General features: G+C 36.8%; 2 protein-coding genes across 2 annotated transcripts; both read left to right on the top strand.

Annotated features, from left to right (window-relative positions):
* On the top strand, positions 1 to 13,313 carry LOC109048901 (coagulation factor XIII A chain-like). The gene is made up of 15 exons (XM_042752133.1): positions 1 to 133; positions 1,270 to 1,421; positions 1,993 to 2,178; positions 5,751 to 6,002; positions 6,120 to 6,238; positions 6,350 to 6,457; positions 7,923 to 8,100; positions 8,208 to 8,346; positions 8,428 to 8,531; positions 10,206 to 10,294; positions 10,412 to 10,565; positions 10,643 to 10,921; positions 11,007 to 11,167; positions 11,258 to 11,394; positions 12,487 to 13,313. The coding sequence occupies exons 2-15, from the start codon at positions 1,298 to 1,300 to the stop codon at positions 12,623 to 12,625; spliced, it is 2,169 nt and encodes a 722-aa protein (XP_042608067.1). The 5' UTR covers positions 1 to 133; positions 1,270 to 1,297; the 3' UTR covers positions 12,626 to 13,313.
* A 6,502-nt stretch (positions 13,314 to 19,815) lies between these two features.
* On the top strand, positions 19,816 to 25,481 carry nrn1a (neuritin 1a). Its single transcript, XM_019066550.2, has 3 exons — positions 19,816 to 20,198; positions 22,913 to 23,057; positions 24,691 to 25,481. Exons 1-3 carry the CDS (start codon positions 20,144 to 20,146, stop codon positions 24,917 to 24,919), a joined length of 429 nt encoding a protein of 142 aa, XP_018922095.1. The 5' UTR covers positions 19,816 to 20,143; the 3' UTR covers positions 24,920 to 25,481.
* The last annotated feature ends 269 nt before the right edge of the window (positions 25,482 to 25,750 follow it).

The following is a 25,750-nucleotide window of genomic DNA, read 5'->3' as shown; positions in this document are numbered from 1 at the left end:
TGCTCTGGTTCCATGGAGGTGTCTTTCTCCAGTGGAAGAGGAAGTCCTGGGCCTATATTAATCAGAAGGGGACTCCTTATGGGTACATCTGCCTGGAGCTTCACAGCAGACCATCTCCTCTTCTACAGAGTTCGTGAGTTCAGCACTTTTAATGACTCTTTCTGAAATTTCTGAGCTTTGATTTCTAGCACTGATACATTGAAATAAAATCCTTGTATATGTTCACACAACTTTTTAATTTGTGGCCATGATTTACTAATGTGTTCCCTCATTTTAGTTCAATCAAAACGATTTACTTGACTAAATTGTGGCCACGAATAAACATGTTAAAATAGATCTAGATATATATATATATAACTCATCAGTGATGTATAGTGATTTTTTTCTCTGATGACTTGAGATTATTAAACAGTTCAATTGTATATATCTTACATAAAGAGAAAAATCGTTTGGGTTCAGTATTTGTTCTGAGAAATTAATTTTATTCAGCAAGGTGCATTAAATTATTCAAAAGGGGCAGCAAAGACATTTATAATGTTACAGAAGATTTCTATTTTAAATAACTATTTCTATTCATCCTGAAAAAAAAAAGTGTCACAATTTCCACAAAAAAAGATTGGGCATCACAACTGTTTTCAACATGATGATAATAATCAGAAATGTTTCTTGAGCAGCAAATCAGCATATTAGAATGTTTTCTGAAGATCATGTGACACTGAAGACTGGAGTAATGATGCTGAAAATACAGCTGCGCATCACATGAATAAATTACATTTTAAAATACATTTACATAGAAAACTGTTATTTTAAATGGTACAATTTGTTTCACGATATAGCTATTGGCTTTTTTTATCAAACAAATGCAGCCTCAGTGAGCATAAGAAACTTCTTTCGAAAACATTAAAAATCCTACGTACTCGAAACTTTTGAACAATGTTCTGAGTAACTGTGTTAGTGATGGGTTTGTGACAGGAAGGCTCTTGCTGCTGCTGCTACTGCATTGCTCAGTTGAGAATGAGATTTCATCAGCGCTTTATGATTCTCACAGTTTCACTGAGAGTTTGGCTTTCCTAAAATAGTCTAACAACACATTGCATCATATCTTCCCATGGGGGCAGACAGAAAGAAATAGATAAAGTCTCGTTCATTCAGTGAAATCTGTCCTTTCCTCTGCAACTGTCACGAATCTCCAGATGAATGTCTCAGGCATGTACCAAATGTAAAGTCTCTGCATTTAAAAGTCTAACATTAGCATGATCTATCCTCCAGGCAAACGTCAAGACATCTTGTGTACATCATGCTCCATGCCGCTAAGCACCCGACACCCCAAAGCGGCCGTGTTAAGTTTTCCAGCTCAAACTCAGAGGAGGCTAACCCACCTGAGTATGAGGCTTTTAAAGGCGTGATACCAAGAGCACCAAGTAAAGTCTTATTCATTCATATTCAACTGGAATTTGTGAACCAAGCATTTTAAAATGAACACAATGTCATTTTTCCATTAAATCATATTATTAATAAATGAATAGATTATAACATTTTGTACATTTTAGACACAATATTGTCAGTATCGACTGTTTTTGCTTCAAAACAGGACGTTACTCTCCGATCAACACAGTGTTGATTCGTTCTTGAATGATTCAGTGTTTTTTTTTTAAATGAATCACCTCATTGATTCAGTGACCCATTCATAAGGAAGAGTTACTTGCTTTGTTTCTGACTGAATCAGCCATTAAAAAGGACCATTTCTAATATTTGCATTGTATTGTATAAAGTGCTATTAGCAATTTGTCATTGCCTAAATCTTACAACAAATAACCACTGCCAGACTTAAAAGATTGTAGATGCTCATCCATTATCATTAGCATGATTAGATGATAAGGAAGCCTTTAAATACCACTGTTTTAATATGTATTTTTAATTGTTCTGAAACTCTTAGACCTGACTCAGCTGTAATAATGTTTGTATTCAAAAAAATTTTTCTCTTTTATCCAGCAACACGAGCTCTCTCAGTACTGAGTGTTGATATGCTTGTGGCAGACAACATGGATGCGCACAACACCAGCAGTTACAAGAACACCAACCTCATTGTGCGCAGGAATAAAGAATTCATCATCGTCATCAGGTTTGACCAACCCTTCAATAACCAGCAGGACAATGTGCAGCTGGAGTTCATGATTGGTGAGCAGATCTTTCAAAACATCTAATTTACATTTACATTAAATTTATCCAAAGTGACTTACAAATGATGACAATAAAAACAATCAAAGCAACAAAAGAGCAACAATATGTAAGTGCTGCGACAAGTCCTGGATAGTCTAACGCAGTACACGTAGCAGTTTTCTTTTTTAATAATTAATAAATAAAAAGAACAAAAAGTAAAAATAAAGAAATAGAATAGATAGAGCTAGTGTTAGAGGGTCAGGTTACTATTTTTTTTATAATAAATAAAAAGAAAACAAGTATATAGAAAAGCAATGGAATAGAGAAGGCTAGTGTTAGAGGGTCAAGATTTTTATAATAAATGAAAAGAAAACAAGAGGATAGACTAGAAATAGAATAGAGAAGGCTAGTGCTAGAGGGTCAAGATTTTTATAATAAACGAAAAGAAAACAAGAAGATAGAATAGAAATAGAATAGAGAAGGCTAGTTTTGTATAATAAATTAAAAGAAAACAAGAAGATAGAATAGAAATATAATAGAGAAGGCTAGTTTTAGAGGGTCAAGATTTTTATTATAAATTAAAAGATAACAAGTAGATAGAATAGAAATAGAATAGAGAAGGCTAGTGCTAGAGGGTCAAGATTTTTATAATAAATGAAAAGAAAACAAGAAGATAGAATAGAAATAGAATAGAGAAGGCTAGTTTTGTATAATAAATGAAAAGAAAACAAGAAGATAGAATAGAAATAGAATAGAGAAGGCTAGTGCTAGAGGGCCAAGATTTTTATAATAAATTAAAAGATAACAAGTAGATAGAATAGAAATAGAATAGAGAAGGCTAGTTTTGTATAATAAATGAAAAGAAAACAAGAGGATAGAATAGAAATAGAATAGAGAAGGCTAGTGTTAGAGGGTCAAGATTTTTTCAATAAATGAAAAGAAAACAAGAGGATAGACTAGAAATAGAATAGAGAAGGCTAGTTTTGTATAATAAATGAAAAGAAAACAAGAGGATAGATAGAATAATAGAAAACAAGGCTAGTTTTTGAATAAATGAAAAGAAAACAAGAGGATAGAATAGAAATAGAATAGAGAAGGCTAGTGTTAGAGGGTCAAGATTTTTTCAATAAATGAAAAGAAAACAAGTAGATAGAATAGAAATAGAATAGAGCTAGTGATAGAGGGTCAAGTTTTTATAATAAATAAAAAAGAAAATAAGTAGATAGAATAGAAATACAATAGAGAGCGCAAGTGTTAGAGGCTCAATTCTTTAATAAATTAAAAGAAAAAAGTAGAATAAAAATAGAACAGAGAATGCTAGTGTTAGAGGGTCAAGTTTTATAATAAATAGAAAACAAGTATATACTGTATAATAGAAATATAATACAAAGTGCTAGAATATAAATACAATACAGAGTACAAGTGTTAAAGGGTTAAACGGTCGATATTTCATAATAAATAAAAAGTAAACAAGTATAAAGAATAGAAATATAATAGAGAGTGCTAAAATATAAATACAATAGAGAGTGCAAGTATTAAAGGGTCAAGTTTCTATAATACATAAAAATAAAACAAGTAAATAGAATATAAATAGAATAGATAGAGCTGGTGTTAGAGGGTCAGGGTTTTTTAATAATAAATAAAAAGAACACAAATACACTATATTGCCAAAAGTATAGAGACACCTCCTTCTAATGAACAGGTTTGACTACTTTAGTAATTTCCATGAGTACAAATCTTAATAATTAAGCATATGATGATATTCTAGGGAATTGTGTGCTTCTAATTTCATAGCAACAGTTTGGACAGGATGCTTTTCTATTTTAACATGACAAAGTCTCTGTGTATAAGGCAAGGTTCAAAAAGAAATGATTGATTGAGTCAGTGTTGGAGAACTTGACTGGTCTGCAGAAACCCAGCTGAACACCTCTGGTGTGACTTTAAATGCAGACCTTGAGACAAAAGCTCATCAGCAAACAAAAATGACTTGAGGAGACTGTTGACAAAGGAATTGTTGAATAAAGTCATTATTTTTGTTTTCTTCGTTTACAAAAAGTGTTCCCGTTACTTCATATAACCCAGATTGCACGTCTGATGGCAGATGGAGTATTCTGACGAAAACTTTCATACCTTTTCTGGACCTTGACAGTGTTATTTATTTGGCAGTATAAGGGACAGACACAGGCCTCCCGGTTTGCATCCAAAATATCTTAAATTGTGTTCCAAAGACGAACAAAGTTTTTACAGGTTTGGAACGACATGGGGGTAAGTTATTAATGACAAAATCTAAATTTAATGGATGAATACCACTATAAAGTTTGATGGTCGGATTTTTGTACATATGCGATCAATTTTTTCTGCTTCTTCTTCGCCGTGTTTTGATAAAGACATTCATTACTCTATTAGAAGATGTGTAATAGCGCCTCCTTCCGTATAACAGTGAACACATGGAAAGCTGAATAGTTCCATCAATGGCGGGGAAAGAGTATGGTGACTCATAATGTTGTGTCAAGTTAGTACTGAATCTGACAAAAGCTGTGGAGGAGCCCACATAGCAGAGGAGGAGGAAAATATAATTACAACAGCAATGCATAGGCCTGGATGAACAGACATAAAGAGATGGAATTACATCTTTGATTTTTTTATATATATGCTCAAGGGGAGCGTGAACTGACCGACAACAGAGCTATTAATGGACTGGAAATAACTCTCAGACAAACTATGAAAGTGAGAAAATATCTGCCCATCTTCATTAGAGACCAACCAGAGCGTAGTGCCATTCTGCAGTTAGGTCAGCTGAATAATTGAAGTGATGTTCCCTTGGCTGTTGCAGCACCATTTAATTCAGTCTCGATGCCAGCTTCGTGTTCATCATTGCTGGCTCAGCTGCTGTCCTGTGGGAAGATTTCTTCTTGAGGTTTGGGCCCTTGTTACTGGATCCGATGCCGAGGGTACCATTTTACTTTTTTTTTTTTTTCATTTTGGAATGACCCAAGGCAGCTTACCCAAACATATCTAAGCATATATTTTACATTTAGTCTTTTAGTAGACACTTTTATCCAAAGCGACTTACAAATGGGAACAATGGAAGCAATCAAAATCAACAAAAGAGCAATTATGTGCAAGTGCTATAACAAGTCTCAGTTAGCTTAACGCAGTACACGTAGAAAGTTTTTTTATTATATAATTTATTATATAATAAATAAAAAAAACAGATAGAATAGAAAAAGAATAGAGCAAGCTATTGTTAGATGCCTTTTTTTTGTTAATTGCATAATAAATAAAAATAAAACAAATAGATAGAATACAAAAAGAATAGAGAAGCTAGTGTTAGGTTTTTTTTTTTTAAAAGAAAACAATAGCAATTTGGTCTGAGAAAGTCAGCATATTTTGATAGATATTTTTAATGTTGCTTTGGACTCCACTGGCTTTAATTGTATGAGCAAAAAAAAATATTTAGCTGCTTCAGACGTACTTATAAAATATTATATTTTCTGTTCCACAATGGAAAGAAAGTCATCATAAAATGAAGACAGAATTTTAATTTGGGTGAACTGTCCTTCAAAACTGGCATATGTCTGTCCTCACAGGCAATTCACCTACTGAAAACAAGGGCACCTATATCACTGTGTACATCGGAAAAGAGAGACGTGGTGGGCGCTGGAAGGGTCGCGTGATTGGCACGCAAAACAATGATGTGACAGTGGGCATAACACCTGATGCCAGCTGCATCATTGGCCGCTTCAACACCTTTGTAACAGTAATGACTGATGTGGGAAAACAGCGCACTCCAAGGAACCCTGACACTGATTTCTATGTACTGTTCAATCCTTGGGACCCTGGTGAGTACAAGTATAACACTTTGTTTTGCGTACCGACATCACTTGTATAGATGGCAACAACCCTAAGATTTTATGCATGTAGCATAATGCATGTATCTCATATGTGTTGGCACACAGCGGATGTGGTGTATATGCCAAGAGATAATGAAAGGCAGGAGTATGTGATGAATGATGTGGGGATCATCTACAACGGAGAATTCAACAACATAGCCCCCCGTTCATGGAACTACGGCCAGGTCTGCAGTTTTCTGGAGATGTTTCTTCACGAAGAAAACAAATGTTCTAACTCTTATGGTGGACTATTCAACCTCATACCTTCATTTAACATTTTATATGGTTTCCTGTAGTTTGAAGAGGGGATTCTGGATGCCTGCCTTTTGGTTCTGGATGCTGGGAAAGTACCTCTGCTGTACCGTGGAAATGCCATTGAATTAGTTCGGCAAGGATCAGCCCTGGTATGATTTAATACTTTGTTGTATGTATATCTGAACATGCAGTATGTCAAAAGAATGAACGTAGCCTCTGTGTTTAAACAAAAACAAAAAACAAATAGTTTTATTTTAGATTCATGCACTCCTGGGCAAGTTTCATTAAAAAAGTAACATAAAAAAAAATAAAAATAATAATAATTCTCAAAGACTACGTCCAGATCGATGATCAAAACATAGATGGAGTAGATCGCTAAAGAGTAGCCGAAAACCATACTTGAGTAAAAGTACAGATACCTTACAGTGACTGCATCCGAAAACTGAAAAATACTGCCTTCGGAGGACACATTCCAAGGTGGGAAGGCATCAAGGCATGACTGAATTCAGTCTTAGCTTCAGTTCCTGTCTCCTGAGATGCCTTTATCTGGCCGATTATTAAAGGCAGCATAGATGTATCCATCGCTGTCTTTGATATCCCACAATCCTGTGCATTCCATTCTGTGACAGTTAAGCTATAAAATAAAGATGGCGTCTGAAAGTTGCGGTTGATGGTCCGTTTGTGTGTAAATGTACGTTTTTGATCAACGTTTTTCACTTTTGATGTCATTTCTAGCGAGAAATTAATATTGCAGTAATTAAATATTCATTTAGTTATCACCAAAGCTCTCTACATTTTGCTGTAGATCATTAAACCATTACTCTTCCTCAGAAGTCTGTCCGAAATCAGTTTCGTGAGGTGCCTTCGTGCACAAACACTGCCTGCAAGTCATTGCCTGATGGGGCAGAGAGGCAACAAATCAGCTGCTTATGTTTTCGAATGCAGCGAGTGACTCAATTACAAGTTACCAATTCCAATACGACTTGTGTAAAAGTCTTAGAGTATCTGATTTTAACAGTACTCAACAGATGCACTGGCCCTCAACACCTAATGCCGAGTTCACACTGCATGATTTTCAAAGTCATCGGATCACCGTTGTTTTCACGCTGCACAACTATCTGGATAGCATTCAGCTGCTGCTGTGTTAACATTACACGATGGATCGGCGACAGGAGGTTACACACTGCATGACTTTACAATAGGTAGAATCATGACAACTCTGTCTGGTCTGCAAACTACGTTTCACAACTAAACGCACACGAGAATTGATAAAGAAATAATGATATTGTAGTCTATAAGTCCTCTCCAAACACACAATAACAAAAGTCCCTCTACGCACCCTTCCTGGACCCACGAGGAAACCAGCGTGCATGCACAGGGGAAGAGACCGGTCTCTCGAGGAGAGGTGCGCGATAGATAGATAGATAGATAGATAGATAGATAGATAGATAGATAGATAGATAGATAGATAGATAGATAGATAGATAGATAGATAGATAGATAGAAAGATAGATAGATAGACTTTTTTTTACTTTCCGAAGTACTTCCTAAGCAGCTGGTCTTATATGAATTTACATAGCATATATGTATGCTTTTTTGTTGGTATATTTTTAGATGAACTCCCAAGACGATGATGGTGTCCTGGTTGGCAACTGGAGTGGTGATTACTCCATTGGCACATCACCCACTGCCTGGACAGGAAGTCCTGAAATCCTGCTCAAATATGCCAAAGATGGTGGTTTGCCTGTGTGCTTTGCTCAGTGCTGGGTGTATGCCGGTGTGCTGAACACTTGTGAGTATGGCGACAGCACGTTCATTACTGGTTCTGAAATTCAGGTTATTTTGAGCCTTGCTAAAAAGACTGTGGCATAACCATGGGACTGTGTTGATCCCACCTAGTTTTGCGCTGTCTTGGGATCCCCACACGAGTCATCACAAATTACTCCTCTGCTCACGACAACACGGGCAACCTGAAGACAGACATTATACTGGAAGAAGATGGGACAGTGAACAGAAGCCGAACGAGAGATTCAGTCTGGTGAGATACACAAGGCATACACAGTCTGATAGGTAATGATGGTTAAATGCTGTTTAGTGACAATAACACTGTGTTTCACAGGAACTACCACAGCTGGAATGAGGTGTACATGAGGAGGCCTGATCTGCCTGAAAAATACTCTGGCTGGCAGGTGGTTGACAGCACCCCTCAGGAGACCAGTGATGGTATGATCCTCCACATCTTCTAAATACACTGGTTTTCCTCTAAAGCAGCAGTTCTTAATACTGGTCTTCGTGACCCCCCTGCTCTGCATATTTTGCATGTGTCTCTTGTTTAACACACCTGATTCCGATAACCAGCTCGTTAGAAGAGAGCTCCATGAATGAACTGTGTTCCAGTTGACATGTTCCCTACATAGTGTTCACTGCTCTCTACTCCCTGCACAGGGGAAATCAGCTGAAGTTTATTTCACTTAAGAACACAGATTTGCACTACACCACTGCCTGCAGCATCACCACACAAAGACAAAACGTACTCCAGATGTGTGAAGGGTTATTTAACCATAATCATGAGATTTGCATAGAAGTTGCGTCTAGCACACTTGAATGCCCTTTAAATGAAACATATACGCTTCTTACGAACTGGAATCATGGCGGAATATCCTGTGATGTCCACTTCGCAGGGTACTTACGTTTAAATAGAACAAACCCCTGAAGCGGTAAGAGAAACAAAATGTGCAGAGCGGGGGGTCGTGAGGACCAGGATTAAGAACCGCTGCTCTAAAGTTAACGGGTAAGGTTAGGAGACACTATCTATGAATTATGGAAGTCATTTACACCACTGAATTAAACATTAAAAACGGTAATTGTGACTCTTTAGCTTGAAATTCTGAGTTTCTTCTCAGAACTGTGAGATATAAACTTGCAATTGTGAATTAAATTCAGTATTGTAGGATAAAAAACTGGCAGTTCTTACTTTTTTCGTGCAATTCTGACTTGCTTCTCTCTCTCGCAATTGTGAGTTTATATTTCGCAGTGCTGGCTTCTTTTCTCTCTTGCAATTCTGACTTCTTTTCTCAGAGATGTGAGATATACTGTAAACTTGCAGTTGTGAGGAAAAAAGTCGGAATTGCTAAATTATTTTCACTTTTTTCTTGCAATTGCAAGTTAATATCCCACAATTCTGACTTCTTTTTTCAGAGCTGTGAGATATAAACTCACAATTGTGAGTTATAAAGTCCAATGAAGGAAAGGGTTTCTATATCTAAAAGAGTCTGTATCTCGCAATTGTGTGGTATATAAATTCATAATTTTGTATAGTTTTTCATTTTTTATTTAGAATTTAGAATTTTTTTTTTATACTTTTTATTGTGGCATTTTTCATATTGCAATCATACATTTAACATATCTGAGTTGACACAATATTTTTCTCTTTTTTTCCCTTCTCTTTCCATTTGTTTGAAAAATGACCAAACAGCAAATATTTATATTTGGCCAAACAGTATATTTCAGACTTAAGAATCTCCTTCAACTGATACTTTAAAAATGAAAGAAAATCTGGCTTTCATTCAAGCCATATTTTGTACTCTGTTCATGGAAAGCACCAAGACCTTGCAATAGTATGCTAGACTTTTAAAGGCCTACATTTAGACCCTCCATCTGCTTGGTGATTTGAGGGATGTCTGAGGATTGGGGTTTTGGCATCTCTGTTCCATTGGCATCTGCTCTGACCTTATGCATTTGAAACAAAGTGTAACCTATAAATGTGGATCTTTTATAAAATTGTACTGGTGGTACAATAGTACAGTACCTTGACATTATTAGATGGTAATTCTGTACCATTTGCATTCTGTTATGCTAAATGAAAAACATAAAAAATTATTTCCCTCTCTCTTTCAGGTCTTTATCGATGTGGCCCAACGTCTGTCATTGCCATCAAAGAGGGAGAGCTCAGCTATCCATTTGATGCAAGGTTTGTCTTTGCAGAGGTAAGAAACATGCCATTTCTCTTTGATGTTTATTCACCACTACTTTAGTTTACAAAATCTCAGCAGCAAATTGCAAATCCATTTTTTAAAAAATAGAACTATTCTTTTTGTCTCCAGGTGAACAGTGATGTGGTTTACTATCAGTCTGATAAGTACGGAAACTCAAATATCATCTCTGTGGACACCACAAATGTTGGAAAGCTCATTGTCACCAAAAGGGTGAACAGTAACGACTATGAGGACATCACTTCTACCTACAAATACCCAGAAGGTAAGCTTCATATGGTCCAAAAACGCCTGGGCATGTCACCCTTCGCTGTCATCCTTCAATCTTCTTCCTGACTCCAGGCAGTGACCAGGATAAGCAGGCTATGCAGATGGCAGAGCGTCGTGGCGTTCCTGCCAGGGATTACACGAAACCCGCTGAAACAGGTGTGGCAATCGAGCTCCAGGCCGACACCATCAGAATAGGTGAAAACTTCAAGCTGACGCTCAACATTAAGAACCAGACCAGCCAAAAATGCACCCTCAATGCCACCATCACTGGCTGTGTGGTGTACTACACTGGCGTCACCAGCTCGATCTTTAAGCTTGATAGCAAAACTGCATCTGTGGATCCCTGGAAAAGTGAGCCTGACTTTACAAGTTTGTTGTAGGTTTAGGGCACATGCATTTTAGATTGCTTAGCTTAATTCTGAAAATCATTTTACAGCCACGAAAGTGATGATCGATGTCGCAGCTTCGGAGTACATGCCCTACCGGGTGGAACAGTCCAACCTGCTCTTTGTGGTGTATGGACGCATTCAGGAAACCGGCACGGCCCTTACGACAACGAGAGTTGTCGCCCCCCGTCCTCCTGATCTCACAATTAAGGTATACCTCCTTTATTACCAATCGTAGAGGAACATGTGTGATGCATTTGATCTTTTATGTTCATTAACAGTCATTATAAATGATCCATAGGTGACTGGAGCACCCCGGGTCGGCAAGGATTTCATGGTCACCGTGTCTTTCCGAAATCCCTTTAACTTCATCCTGAATAACGTTCAGCTGCGCCTAGAAAGCCCTGGTCTGATTTTGACCAGACTGAAAACATATGCGTAAGCTGGAATAACCTCTGTCATATTTATTTTTCCATTGCACAGATTTTCATTGTCAGCAAGTGAATAGATGACTAAACACACAATAAAACACTCAACAGGCTACAAGACATCTATAGATCTACAGAGAGATGACACTGTTAGTTAGTTCTAAGAAACAGGACACATTCTTGGAGATTTTTGTGTTACATTGATACTAAAAGAGCACAGGCATATGATTTGATAATGCATTTGGTAACTTTGTTTCTTAGTAGATGTAGTAATATTATGTAGACGTTGTTTTGTTATTTTTAAATATTGTTTTGTTGGCAGCATAGAGTGTAAATCACGGGCCGTATTCACAAAACATCTTAAGGCTAAAAGTAGCTCCTATATTGCAGATTTAGGAGAAACTCTTAAAAATAATTCTTAAACTAAAAATTAAATTTTTGCTCTTAAAGCAAGCATTTTACAAAGTGTTTTTGCACTAAAATTAGCTCCTAAATCTGTGAAAAGTTAGGGGTAGTCAAGAGGAATCCTAAGGCACTGAGCCCAAATCACAAACAATCCTAAAATGGCTGTTGCCGGCAATCTGACTCGGAACGTAAAGATTTTAGAAACATTTTATGATAATTTCCCTTTAATTTGATTGTCCTTTTTTCATGTTCAAGTTGGGTAAGAATTAACAGCTGTTCTTGAGTCCAGTTTGGTTTTCTTTTATGTTTGCACGTTTTACTATTTTAGTCTGTTAATTAAAACGCTGCTTATATGCATATCCACTATTTTTTTTTTTATGAAATTTAATATTATGAAATAATTTTTATTTTAAATTCTTTATTTGAATCGCCTATAGCAACATTGTTTTTTCTTTTTTTGAATATGGCAACATTTTTATTTTACTCTTAGCTTAAGATTTCTCCTCATAAAAGTTGGTCTCAGCAGCTTTGTGAAAAGGTCTGAAGAGGAAACTCTTACTTAGGAACTTTTACTGTTCTTAGTGGTAAGAAAAAATGTTTTGTGCTTACGGCCCGAGATCAGTTTGCTTTTAACTGGTGAAGTACTGACATACAGTATTTTTTATGCATATACAACTATATCCATTTCCAATTGCAGTCAGATCGCACCTGGTGGCACAGTGCAATATACAGACACGATCACCCCTTGGTCTCCTGGGAAGAAGGTGCTGATAGCGTGTCTGGACTGCGCTACAGTGAGGCAGGTCACCAGTCAGCTGGAAATCTTTGTGCAGTAACGGATAACGGATAACGGATTGCCATGAGGGAACCAGAGAGAAAAGAGAGAAAAAGGGTTCCCAATACTATAACAATGTTGAATTGCTTTGCTTTCTTCACAAATATTATCGAAATAATAACAAGCTAGCGTTAATTTTTTTCTTTACACCCATGCCTTCCAACACTGAGTTGCTAATAATATAGTGTTTTAAGCATTTTATGAAAAAAAAAAAAAAAAAAAAAAAAAAAAAAAAAACTCATTTAACTGTACAAAATACACACAATCAAAAATTAAGTACCGATACAGAATGCACAGTCAACCTCAACCTATCTGGGAGTCTGATACATTCTGATAAGCAAAGTGTGGATGCAAGAAATCATGCAGTTATTAAGATAAGTTGTAAATTGGGAGTGGGAGGAAGATTGGAAAAAGCAGGGGAACCCCATAATATTGGGAATGTTGTCAGGTATAACAAACTTAAAATTTAAGAAAAAAATGTGAAAGATTTTTTGAAATTACACATAAATCTAAATTACATGACAGTTGTTTTGGTTGGGTGCCAAAACAACAATTAACATGTATTAAACGTATTAATTAACTGTATTAACTGGACTGTATTAATCACAATATTTTGCATATTTTCTCTGCTAAAATGCCACTGACTGTGTTTGACTAATATAAACTAACAATAAACCTTCAGCATGAAAGCATTTTGATTATTTTATTTGTTATACTGCAAATCTTCATTAAGATATCAACACAACCTGCAAAAAACAAATAAATAAATAAAATAAAACAAAATCGAATAATCTCACCCATGAAATGCCATTCACAACCCATTTTACTTATATGCATTTTCCAGTGTAATGGAATATTCAATGTCAAAAACTAGAGCGGGACTTTATTTACTAACTAGATAAAAAAGTTAGTCAAGACAAACTTTAGATTGTCTTGAGAAAGCCTAGCCTGAAAGTTTAAAGCAGTTGTAAAAGCCTGAAATTAGAAAATTTAAATAGATTAGATAGATGCTGATAACATGTTTTTAGCATGATTAGCATGTTGTTAGTATGATTAGCAAGTTACTAGCATGTTTCTAGCATTATTAGCATGTTGTTTGCATAAGTAGCAAGTAACTAGCATGTTGCTAGAATGATTAGCATGTTACTAGCATGTATCTAGCATGATTAACCAGTTACTAGCATGTCGCTAGTATGTTTCTAGCATGATAAGCATGCTACTAGCATGTAGCTCGCATGATCAGCAAGTCACTAGCATGTTGCTTTCATGATTAGCAAGTTACTAGCATGTCGCTAGTATGTTTCTAGCATGATTAGCATGTTACAAGCATATTGTTAGCATGATTAGCATGTAACTATCATTTTTGCTAAGATGATTAACAAGTAACTAGCATGTTGCTTGCATGTTTCTAGCATGATTAGCGTGCTACTAGCATGTTGTTACTGTTTCTAACACGATTGGCATGTTGCTAGCATGTTTCTAGCACGATTAACAAAGTTACTAGCATATTACTAGCATATCTCTAGCATTATTCGCATGTTGTTAGCATGATTACCAAGTAACTAGCATGTTGCTAGCATGATTAGAAGTAACTAGCATGTTTCTAGCATGATTAACAAGTTACTAGCATGTTGCTAGCATGTTTCTAGCATGATTAGCATTCTACTAGCATGTAGCTTGCATGTTCTTGCATGATTAGCATGTTACTAGCATGTTGTTAGCATGTTTAGCCAGTAACTAGCATGTTGATAGCATGATTAGCAAATTACTAGCATGTCGCTAGCATGTTTCTATTGTGATTTAACATGTTACTAGCATGTTGTTAACTTGATTAACAGGTAACTAGCATTTTTGCTAGCATGATTAGCAGTTACTAGCATGTCCGTAGCATGTCACTAGCATAATTAGCATGTTACTAGCATGTTGTTATCATGATTAGAAAGTAACTAGCATGTTGATAGCATGATTAGCATGTTACTAGCGTGTCGTTAGCATGTTTCTAGCATGATTAACATGTTACTAGCCTGTTGTTAGCATGATTAGCAAGTAACTAGCATGTTTCTAGCATGATTAGCATGTTACTAGCATGTCACTAGCATGATTAGCATGTTACTAGTGTGTTGTTATCATGATTAACAAGTAACTAGCATGTTGCTATCAAGATTAACAAGTTACTAGCATGTTGCTAGCTTGTTTCTAGCATAATTAACATGTTACAGCATGTTAATATTGTTAAGCAAGTAACTAATATGGTGCGTTCAAGTCCTCCTGGGAATTTCATACGTACGAGGAGGGAAGTCGTGCTGACAACGTGATGTGCGTTCAAGTCAGTTTCGTCAGAGCAAGATGGCGCTGTACCTTCTTTTAATGAATACAGCACCTGGGTCAATGGTATTGTCATACCACGATCCCAGTACAACTGGTTATCATGGAAAAATGCTAAACGGAGAGATAAAAAATATGTTAAAGCCATGTGCAGTGTTGCGAATCAAACCATTTCTCGTCTAAAGGTGCACAAATGTTAGGATTTTTAGTTGTAATTCATTAATTTGCTGCTTATAACAAGATTAATGATGATCATGATAAATGACAGTTTATAGACTAGTAAACATTGAAATTCAATTAAAATTTACCGTCAACTACAGACGTTGCATCCATTGATTCCGCCATGTTAATCACTGACACGCCCCCAACTCGTACAGATCAGGGCTTAAAGAAAATCCCGAGCTCCCCACTGGTATTTACGATATTGTGGTGGCGTTCATGTGCATTCAACGATCGATACGAGATGACTTGAACGCACCAATATGCTGTAAGCATGATTAGCAAATTACTAGCATGTCGCTTGCATGTTTCTAGCATGATTAGCATATTACTAGCATGTTGCTAGCATGATTAGCGTGTTGCTAGATAGATAGATAGATAGATAGATAGATAGATAAATAGATAGATAGATAGATAGATAGATAGATAGATAGATAGATAGATAGATAGATAGATAGATAGATAGATAGATAGATAGATAGATAGATAGATAGATAGATAGATCAGTTAAAAAAGACAAAGCACACTAGGTCAAATCAGTCTGAAGAGCTGGGCTCAGTTTTGTGGTTCTAGCTTAAAAGCTCTAGGAGTAGCGTTCAGAAATTTTAGTCTCATTAGAAGAAGTTTAAATAGCAGATCAGTAGCATGGCTTTCTCCAGCCAACCTAATTAACGGTTTTTCATGCATTCATTATGAATCAAACCCCTGTCCATGGAGTTACTAGCGCCATGACTTCCGTGAACGACCACCGGTTTGCCTCCGATTTCAGGTATTTGTCAGCGAGTGAAAAATTGGGGATAAAATCATGCAGTGTGAACCCCAGCAAGCCATCCTGAAGTCCTAGCCCGATCTAATGAATGTGTGTTTCAATGACACGATTTTCTGTTTCTATTTGGTTGGAGGGATGCTTTCATCTAAAATGACTTACAAATGTTCCTGTGGCTTAGTGGTGAAGCATTGCTTTAGCATCGCAAAAGGTTGTGGGTTCAATTCCCAGAGAACACACATACTGATAAGTATAAAAAAATAAAAGTATAGCCTGAATGCACCAAGTCTTGTTTCTAAATGCATAAAAGTAAGTGCAAATGAGGACAATAGAAGCAATCAAAATCAACAAAAGAGCAATGATATTCAAGTGCTATAACAAGTCTCAGTTAGCTTAACAAAGTGCACATAGAAAGGATTTTTTAAAATTATATAATAAATAAAAAGAAAACAGATAAAATACAAAAAGATTAGGAAAGCGATAGTGTTAGTTTTTTTTTTTTTAAGAAAACAAACAGTATATGAATAGAGTGGAAGTCTAAAAGGGACACTTTTTTAAAGAATATAATTAGAATTGTGAGTGCTAGAGTTAGAGGGTCAAATAAAGATGGAAGAGATGTGTTTTTTGCCGATTCTTGAACATAGCTAAGAACTCAGCTGCTTGGATTGAGTTGTGCAGGTCATTCCACCAGGAGGGAACATTTAATTTAAAAGTTTGTGAAAGTGATTTTGTGTCTCTTTGGGATGAACAATCAAGCGATGTTCACTTGCAGAACGCAAGCTTCTAGAGGCACAGAAGTCTGAAGTAATGAATTTAGGGGTGCAGAGCCAGTGGTGGTTTTGTAGGCAAACATTAATGCCTTGAATTTTATGTGAGTAGCTATTGGTAGCCAGTGCAAATTGATAAACAGAGGTGTGATGTGCATTTTTCTTGGCTCATTAAAAATTAATCTTGCTGCCGCGTTCTGGATTAATTGTAAAGGTTTGATAGAACTGACTTGAAGACCTGCCAAAAGAGCATGCAATAGTCCAGCCTGGACAGAACAAGAGCTTGAACAAGGAGTTGTGAAACATGTTCCGAAAGAAAGGGCCTGATCTTCTTGATGTTGAATAAAGCAAATCTGCAGGACCGGACAGTTTTAGCAATGTGGTCTGAGAAAGTCAGCTGATCATCAATGATAACTCCAAGTTTTCTGTCTGTTTTATGAAGGAGTTATGGTTGATGTGCCTAACTGGATGGTGAAATTGTGATGAAACGATGGGTTTGATGGAACCACAAACAGTTCTGTCTTGGCAAGGTTGAGTTGAAGGTGATGGTCCTTCATCCAGCAAGAAATGTCTGTTAAACAAGCTGAGATGTGAGCAGCTATAGTTGGATCATCAGGATGGATTGAGAGGTAGAGTTGAGTGTCATCAGCATAGCAGTGATATGAAAAGCCATGTTTCTGAATTACAGAACCTAATGATGCCATGTAGACCAAGAACTGAGACCTGAGGAACCCCAGTAGTTAGATGTAGCGACTTGGACACCTCACCTCTCCAAGATACCTTGAAGGACTTATCTGAGAGGTAAGACTCAACCACTGGAGTGCAATTCCTGAAATGCCCTTTGCCAGTAGGGTTGACAGGATTATCTGGTGGTTAACTGTGTCAAAAGAAGCAGACAGATCCAGCAAGATAAGTACTGAAGATTTGGATTCTGCTCTTGCCAGTCTTATAGGGCCTCAACAACTGAGAGCAAGGCAGTCTCGGTTGAATGTCCACTTCTGAAACCAGACTGGTTGCTGTCAAGGAGGTGGTTCTGTGTGAGAAAGGCAGAGACTTGGTTGAATACAGCTCGTTCAAGTGTTTTTGCAATGAAAGGAAGAAGGGAAACCGGTCTGTATTCTCTAAAAGAGACAGGTTAAGGGTGGGAATAGCATGCAACATGTACAAAAACAGCTAACAGTCCATTTTAATGTAGCCTAGCTGACTTTAATCTATAAAACTATCAATGAGCTTCATTTCATACTAATAAAGCACAGAAATTATTTCACTGTTTACCTAGCACTTCATTCTTGTCATTCAAATAATTCCAGATAGAATCTGCTTTGCCTATTTTCACAAAAGAAAGGAAAACTCTGCTGACGCAATCGGAGCCTTACCTCATTCACTCCACTCCCTCCATATTAATGAAACATGGTTTAGACAGCCTCCACTGCATCAGTGCTACTGGAATACCCCCTTCTCTCTCTTTCTGTCTCGCCTGCTTTCCCCATTCCCTCCCCGCGCCCACCTGAATGAGTCACCACGGAAAACCTCTCAAATTACAGAGTAATTGGGTAACACGGGGACAAACACATTAAACAGGGATTCCCTGTCAAAATGACAGTTCATTTAACTCTGTCACTCTGGATTTTTAGATATTTCTCTAAGACTGGCTGTGTAATATTATTTGTATCAGCCAAAATAAATGCTTTTCTGATCAAAGTGATCACATAACCTAGATATATTATACTTTTTGTTGCATACCTCCGCCACAAGATGGAGACAAAATATGAATAAAAACCTGTAATTGTTTGGACTCCTATGGCATTCTCTATAAATTAAATCTATGCTATTGCATCCCTCTCTGCATTGCAACACACTATGCAGGCTTTTTTTCGGTTATGCAACTGCTCATTGTTCTCGAAAGGTTTAACGCACGATTTTGCACTAATTATAGACTAATGCTAATACATTTATGTGACATATATTCAGTTTGAAGATTTACTTGATGACAAATATAGCTTTTTATATCAAATAGTAAAAGTCGTCCATACTGTCAATGACCAAAAAAAAAAAAAAAATCGATCTTATTGTGAAGAGTCCTCAGGGCATCCGTCTCCTGGGTTCTGTATAGTCTGGACCCTAAATGAACTGTCAGGGGACCTAATTACTCAGCAACGAGGAGCACACGGTTTCTTCTACTCGCTGGTCGGATTCTCATTCAGCTAGAATGCCCTAGGTAACTTTTTAGTATTCTCCTCCTGAAGTCAGGGTCTCTGAAAAAAAAAAAAAAAAAAAAATGGTGTGCATCAATACTCAGTACTCATTGGTTGGCTACAAATTCCGCTGACGTCAGCATGGTAAGAACTTTTTTCAGTGATACAGACATCACCTTTCTCTCAGTTGTAACGTAACTCATCTCAACCCATATAAAATTAGTCTTAATCTTTCATATTAAGAATACAGATTACAACTTGCAATTTATTATTATTACTCAAGTAGGCTATGTGTGTTGTGTGTGTAAAGTGGTTTTAATATAGCGCTAGGTGTTAAAAGTTCTTCATGAGCCATTCAACATTCACAATAATAATAATAATAATAATAATAATAATAATAATAATAATAATTCTGCCAGTAATCATCAAAACAGTTCAGTCTGCTTAGTTTACCTCAATTCACCTCAGTCAGACCTTGAAAACCTGCTGGAGTATTTAAGTCATAAACAAATCATCAATAAGGATTAGTTCTGTATTAATAATACTCAAAATAAAACGCGGGCACTTCATTAATCAAACTGTGTTATAGCGCCAACTAAATCTGCACGCTGCAGGTTCACATTTCAAATTATCCTACAAATCCATAATTTACTTGATGCAGCTTATACACAATACATCACAGTCATGTCATTAAGAGGAGGCTACGGCCTATAACCAAGCTCAGGCAACCCAACCTCATCACGCGCCGTCAGTCTAGCAAAATTCATGCATTCAGTTTTGGCACCCTGGAGCAATGAAATCTGCACGTGCATCCACATATGGGTCACGGGTCCACGTGTAAATTCCACTGCGTGAGGTTGGATAGGTGAGACCACCGGAGAGCAGATATATGCGGACATCTCCGCAATCCCTGAAATGCCAGTACAGTGCGAGAGGGGGGAGAAGCGGGCCAGCCCGGTCTAGCAAATGAGAAAATAGAAAAGTGGGGAGTCCGACGGTGAAATTTACGTCAAGCTTGAGATGTGGGCGTGTAGGAGGGAGAGAAAAAACACGAGGCATTACCGCCTTCTCTTAACGGGGTGCACCATTTCAATTCACTGCGCCACCTCGACAACAGGAAAAATCACAAAGAGTTTCCGAATAGCTGCGTGAACTAAACAGCGATGTTCAACGCTCAGTTTTGGCAATATTTTCCCCTCACAACTATCTAAAATTGGCATATACTCCAATGGTTTACTGGACGTAGGATGGGATTAACTTTGTCTGGAAGATATATTTCATTGTTTCTTGCTGTTCAAATAGGTAAGTCGATTATTTCAGTCGTATATTTTGGGATGGGCTGACTTTTCCTTTTTTTATATATCGTTTTTCTTTTATATAGATACGTAGCTATAAGTTAACGCTTATAGGCTAATTCATAGTCAAGGCTATATTGAAGCCCATAAAGGTACTAGATTTCTGTACATATACCATTTTGTTATATTTGTAGAGTGTTTGTTGGTGGATATTTTAATTGCAATTTTACTGTCCCGACTGCGATTTTAAAGGTTGAGATCTGGGTAGAGATCTGGATCTTGACTAAGAAAATTCTCTAAAGTCTTTTAAATGTGTAACAATGATGTCATGTTGCATTGCATCTCCCTTAAATGTTGGAGAGTGTTCCGAAACATGAAGCTAAGTAAATCTTATTGGAGCAAGTTGGTGAAAGTGTGCGATCGCCCGATCCTCTCCATAATAATTTATTCAAGCAGATAGCCTACTGAAAAATAATAGAAAACGGGAAATACGCATTAAAATGATTGCATGAACAGATTTTGCTTGCAAAGAGTAGGTTTTATACATGCATCATCAGTTTTATATGGTCCCATGTGTCCCTTTACAAATAACGCAATAACCACAAAATATCATTTATTTATAATTTAGCGAAAAATAACTGGTGGGCAATTGTTGTTCTAGAATATACAGAAGATAACATGTCTTGTTCATCTAATATTGTGCGGTTTTTAAATGGCTTTCTTGTTAGTGCTGTTGCAGGGCTCTGTAATGAAAATTGCACGTTGTGCTTTAGGATGAAATCAGTAGCGATGAATTGGGGTTGTTCGTGAAAAAGCTGGTGCCATTAGCCTACCTAGCTGAACTACATTAATTTGCCATAAACCCCCTCCTGACTTCACTGAACAGATTATGCGGTGCCAGGTTGACACCGGTACCGCTGACAGGGTCTAGTAAAGTGGTCGTGACCACTAGTACAGTAGGACAGGTGAGTCTAGCCTATTAGAAGCTCGTTTGTTTCTAAATATAGACCGTCGTGCCTACAACATAAAACGATTTTAAAAATTCACCGTTTGTTCGCAGGCTTAAGAAAATAAAGGCAGGGAGGACTGAAATGCATTTTAAACATGAAAGAACAGGCTAGATCCCATTAATACACGGCTTTCCAAAGCATGCTGAGCATCTTTGTATTTCGCATATCCGCCATGTTGGTCTGAATATTTCAATTATTTTAGTAAAAAATGCACGAAACAGGTTATAGAGAGTATAATACAAGGCATCGCATTTACGCCTTTATTTTCGCTCAGTGTGATCTGTTGAAGGAATATGTTTGTAATGTTCATCATATGCGATTCGTGTAGAAGAAAGGGGCGATCTGTCCGTGAGATCACAATTATAGCGATATGATTCGTTATGTAAGCCATCAACGGTGCGACATTACTCAGGAACACTATGTGCAAAGAATCGATACAATAATTTTAAGTGTGCTTTATCACTTCAGTATTTTGTGTCATTCCTGTATGCGTTAATTTAGTTATTTATTCTGTGGGTGATAAAGAATGAACGAAACGACTGTTTCAGCTATACAGCATCAACCAACGACTTTACGATTTACGAAAAAAAACCCAGACGTGATTGCATCTAGCTATATTTCTATATTTTCTTTTTTATTATTTACCGTATAATCCTTGTAGAATATAATATTGGAATGTACAGTAGGCCGATATAACGGATATAAAATAATGTATGATCCTATATGATCCTATAATATGATCCTATAACATGTAATGCATATAACGTGGGGACAAATATACAACGTTTAATGCATGTAATATAAAGTAGGTAGGCCTGCACATGAACTGCATAAAATGCAACATATAGAAATCCAGGTTAGCATGCACTGCATTTAATATAATGGATCATGAAATGCATAGAATATAATAATGTAGGGACACTGCTGGCTAGAGTAGGCTCTATAATGGACATACAGTGTATCGACGCAAGGTACGTACTGCATATAATATGCTACAAGTATGAAAAGAATTTGATATGGCCTAATGAAAGGACATATTCTGAGCTATATAGTGTGTGTGGTGTGTAATAGGGCGTGTGCATCTTGCCCATATTCCTACAGTGGTTAAAATGGCCCGTCTGATTTGGAAAGTGAAACAACTTAATCAATTCAAGAGATCTCGCTGTTGAACGAACCTGTGAAGAAGCCACTGGCGTTTTAAGGTTCGTTAAACAAAGGGATCTGGTCAACTGATCAAGCTGTTACCTCCCAGTCCATCACCGAGTCCCAAATGAAGAGGGGAGGAAAGCATGTGTGTCCAGATCTTCCCATTTTCCCTAATAGAGCTGTCATCAAAAAAGAGACTCTTTTCTAGATGTGTAAAAAAGGGAGGGGGAATACAAATCACTTAAAATGAAAATCTCACCTCACACAAGCCCACACACCCCCACCCTCATGTAAACCATTACATCATCGTTTGTCCACGCGCCACAATCATGCACAACACACATTATTGTGTTGAAGTGTTTTGTCTTAAAATCGCTTCGACTTTATGTATTCATTATAACCAGAATAATTAACTAAGATGAGCGGAGAACATTTAAACGCTGATAGTAAATATTCAATGAGTCCAAATGAACGCTATTCCGGAAGATTCAAAATAATAAAGACGTCAGCAGTTGTTTTTAAACATTAAAAAAAAGTTGATTCATGCTCATTTCTCGTTTTCCAGCCTATCTGCTGCAGGCGGTTCGAGCGGCTGGGAAATGTGAAACAGTGTTCAAAGGTTTCTCCGACTGCCTGCTTAAACTGGGAGAGAACATGGCCAACTATCCACAGGAGCTGGACGAGAAGGAAAACCTTCAGACCATCTGCACGTAAGGGAAACATGCATACACACAGCAGATAAAATACACGTGTGAGAGAGTAGGGAGGGAGAGAGAGGGAGGGAAAAAAGAGAAATGGCGAGAGGAACCAGATGGCACAAGGGGCCCCTTGTTTAATTCGACAGCTCCACGAGTAGAAATAGAGCCGTGCAGGCAGTACGCACTATTCACATTTCACCAGTTAATTACAATTAGATGAACCATCTCTACACGCCAAGGCCAAAGGTCAACATCTATAATTGGATCGTATCGGGGGGTAATGCACGATTATTGTAAGCGATCCGCCCCATAAAAAACGGGTTCTTTTACAGCCGTGACTGAACGGAACAGTATCTTATTACAGAAACTGAAATTATACTTCCCTTTTTTTCGATATTAAATATGCCTGTGGCTTTTTAAATCATATACACTGCTCATTTAGGTCTAAACAATCTGGTGGATTAATTTTTTTTATATAATTTTTATTTTTATTTTTAATTTAATTTTATTTTTTTACACTAAAATTAGATGCATAGTCTATAAAATGACTTTTGGACCAAATGTCCTGACAAGGGCAAAGCAGCTGATACTGCATGCATTTTTCATATAGCCTACTACACTATATAGGCGGCTACTATAGGCCTACATATCTTTTTTTATATATGCTTTAGTAAAATCAATTTCTTTCATTAAATTCTATTGTATTCTAATTTATTTGTAGCGCGGCTACTTGTGACCATGCGCGTGTTCATTTGTAGATGCAGGGTTTAGAATGTGGGTGTGTGTTCCTGAAATAAATTAATAAATGATATGCTTGAGAGTGGGATAGAGAAAGGGGGTGGGGCGCAGGAGGGGAGTTGTAAGAAGGCGAGAGAGATGGGGTGGGCACTAGAAGTCACGTGATACGGAGACTTTCCCTTTGGAGACGCATTACAACTCGGGTTTCCCTCGTGCCCTGTCTCCTCCTTCACGTGGCTACATAAGGACTCATGCATCCTATACAATGGATCCTATGTTAGATTTTCGAATAATGTCAAAATTATGTGGATTGTATTGCTTATATACATTTTTTCCGGTTAGACGTTTTTTTTTAAACACATTAATGTTGGCTATATTTTGTTATTAGCCTTCAAATGAACTGAATAATTCAAATTGAGATGAATATGTTATATAATGTACAAAAGTGATGTGGATTTAAACAAAATATGATACGTATGCCTAAATAGAAAAACGTACGATAAAATGCAAATGAAAACGGAAGTTTAATGCAGTCAGATAGCCTAGATCCTTTTGGATGACATAAGTGCGAAACTGTGGCGTTTTTAAATTGAAAGCTAAATACATTTCAAAATTGCTTTCCACATATAGAATATTTTTTAAATGAATTTCAAAAAAAAAAAAAAAAAAAAAAATCGGTTTTCAGAAATTTGAGTTTCAATTTCCACAGAATTAGGACAATAGCCTACTTTACAACAAAAATAAAGACAATAAAATTAAAAATGAAAATGTATGATAATAGCATTAATAATAAAGCAACAATGTAACATGCTGGAGTACTCGAATATGTTACTGCAAAGTGAAGCGTGACTCAAATGAGAGATGAGTAATGATTTCTTGCTTTGTGTTTGAAATATTTGATTTGCAGTTACTGGGATGATTTCCATTCATGTGCGACCACTGCTCTGGCAGACTGTCAGGAGGGGGCCACAGATCTTTGGGAGAAGCTGAAAAAAGAGTCCAGAAATCTGGACTTTCGCGGCAGCTTGTTTGAACTGTGTGCGGCCGGGAACGGCGCGAGCCGATCATCGGTTCCGTTCGGCGTGACGCTGATCCTAACCGCACTGTCTGCGCTCGTCACGTGGATGCAGTTTTAACCCACGGAGAGAGAAGAAGAAGAAAGAAAAAAAATCAAAGAAGAGAAAAAAAGAAAGAAAGAAAAGATAGAGTAAAAGACCAGATAAACCATCAACACAAGAATAAAAAAATAAGTAATGACGATCAAAAATCATCCTCACCCAAATGGATTTATAAACCTATTTCATCTGGAGAAAAAGACGTTTTTTTGCAAGAGACAATGGCAAGAAGAAGTCTTCTGGGAATGCTCAAGCACATTTGCCTGACTCTGGGTCGATTTCATGAAATATTTATCAGATATTGAGTTGAAATGACGGCCTGAATTTCTGAAAGGTCCTGGTTAGAAGCGTAGTATTTTATAACATTACTGTCTGTTATGAATGAATTATTACTGTAGGCTTTTCACATTCTCAACGGCCACCATGCATTATAGAAAGATAGGAAATATTCTCCCGTTCGTTTGTTTTTTATATGCTCATTGTCAATATTTAGTTTTTCATTTATCAGATTTATTTTAGTCAAGCCAAGTATATGGACGATGTGTGAGGGGGTTAGAAGGTTTGCTGACCAACCAATCCAGAATATATATATATATATATATATATATATATATATATATATATATATATATATATATATAAGAAACGACTCTAATAATAGCGATGCTAATAATAGGCTTTCAATAATAGCCTAATCATTATGATAAAAACAATTAGCCTATAATAAATAAACCTCAGGAATGATTAAAGGCATCTATTTAGTGGCATACAAGAGAGCGGAGAAAGAATATATATAGGCTATTATTTATTATATTTATTAAGGAACAAAGAAGTGTCAAATGTAGCCACAAG

The sequence above is a fragment of the Cyprinus carpio genome, chromosome B24 (genome assembly GCF_018340385.1).
Source record: "Cyprinus carpio isolate SPL01 chromosome B24, ASM1834038v1, whole genome shotgun sequence".
NCBI lineage: Eukaryota > Metazoa > Chordata > Actinopteri > Cypriniformes > Cyprinidae > Cyprinus > Cyprinus carpio.
The sequence above is the reverse complement of the archived record's forward strand: the minus strand, read 5'-3'. Positions and strand labels throughout refer to the sequence as shown.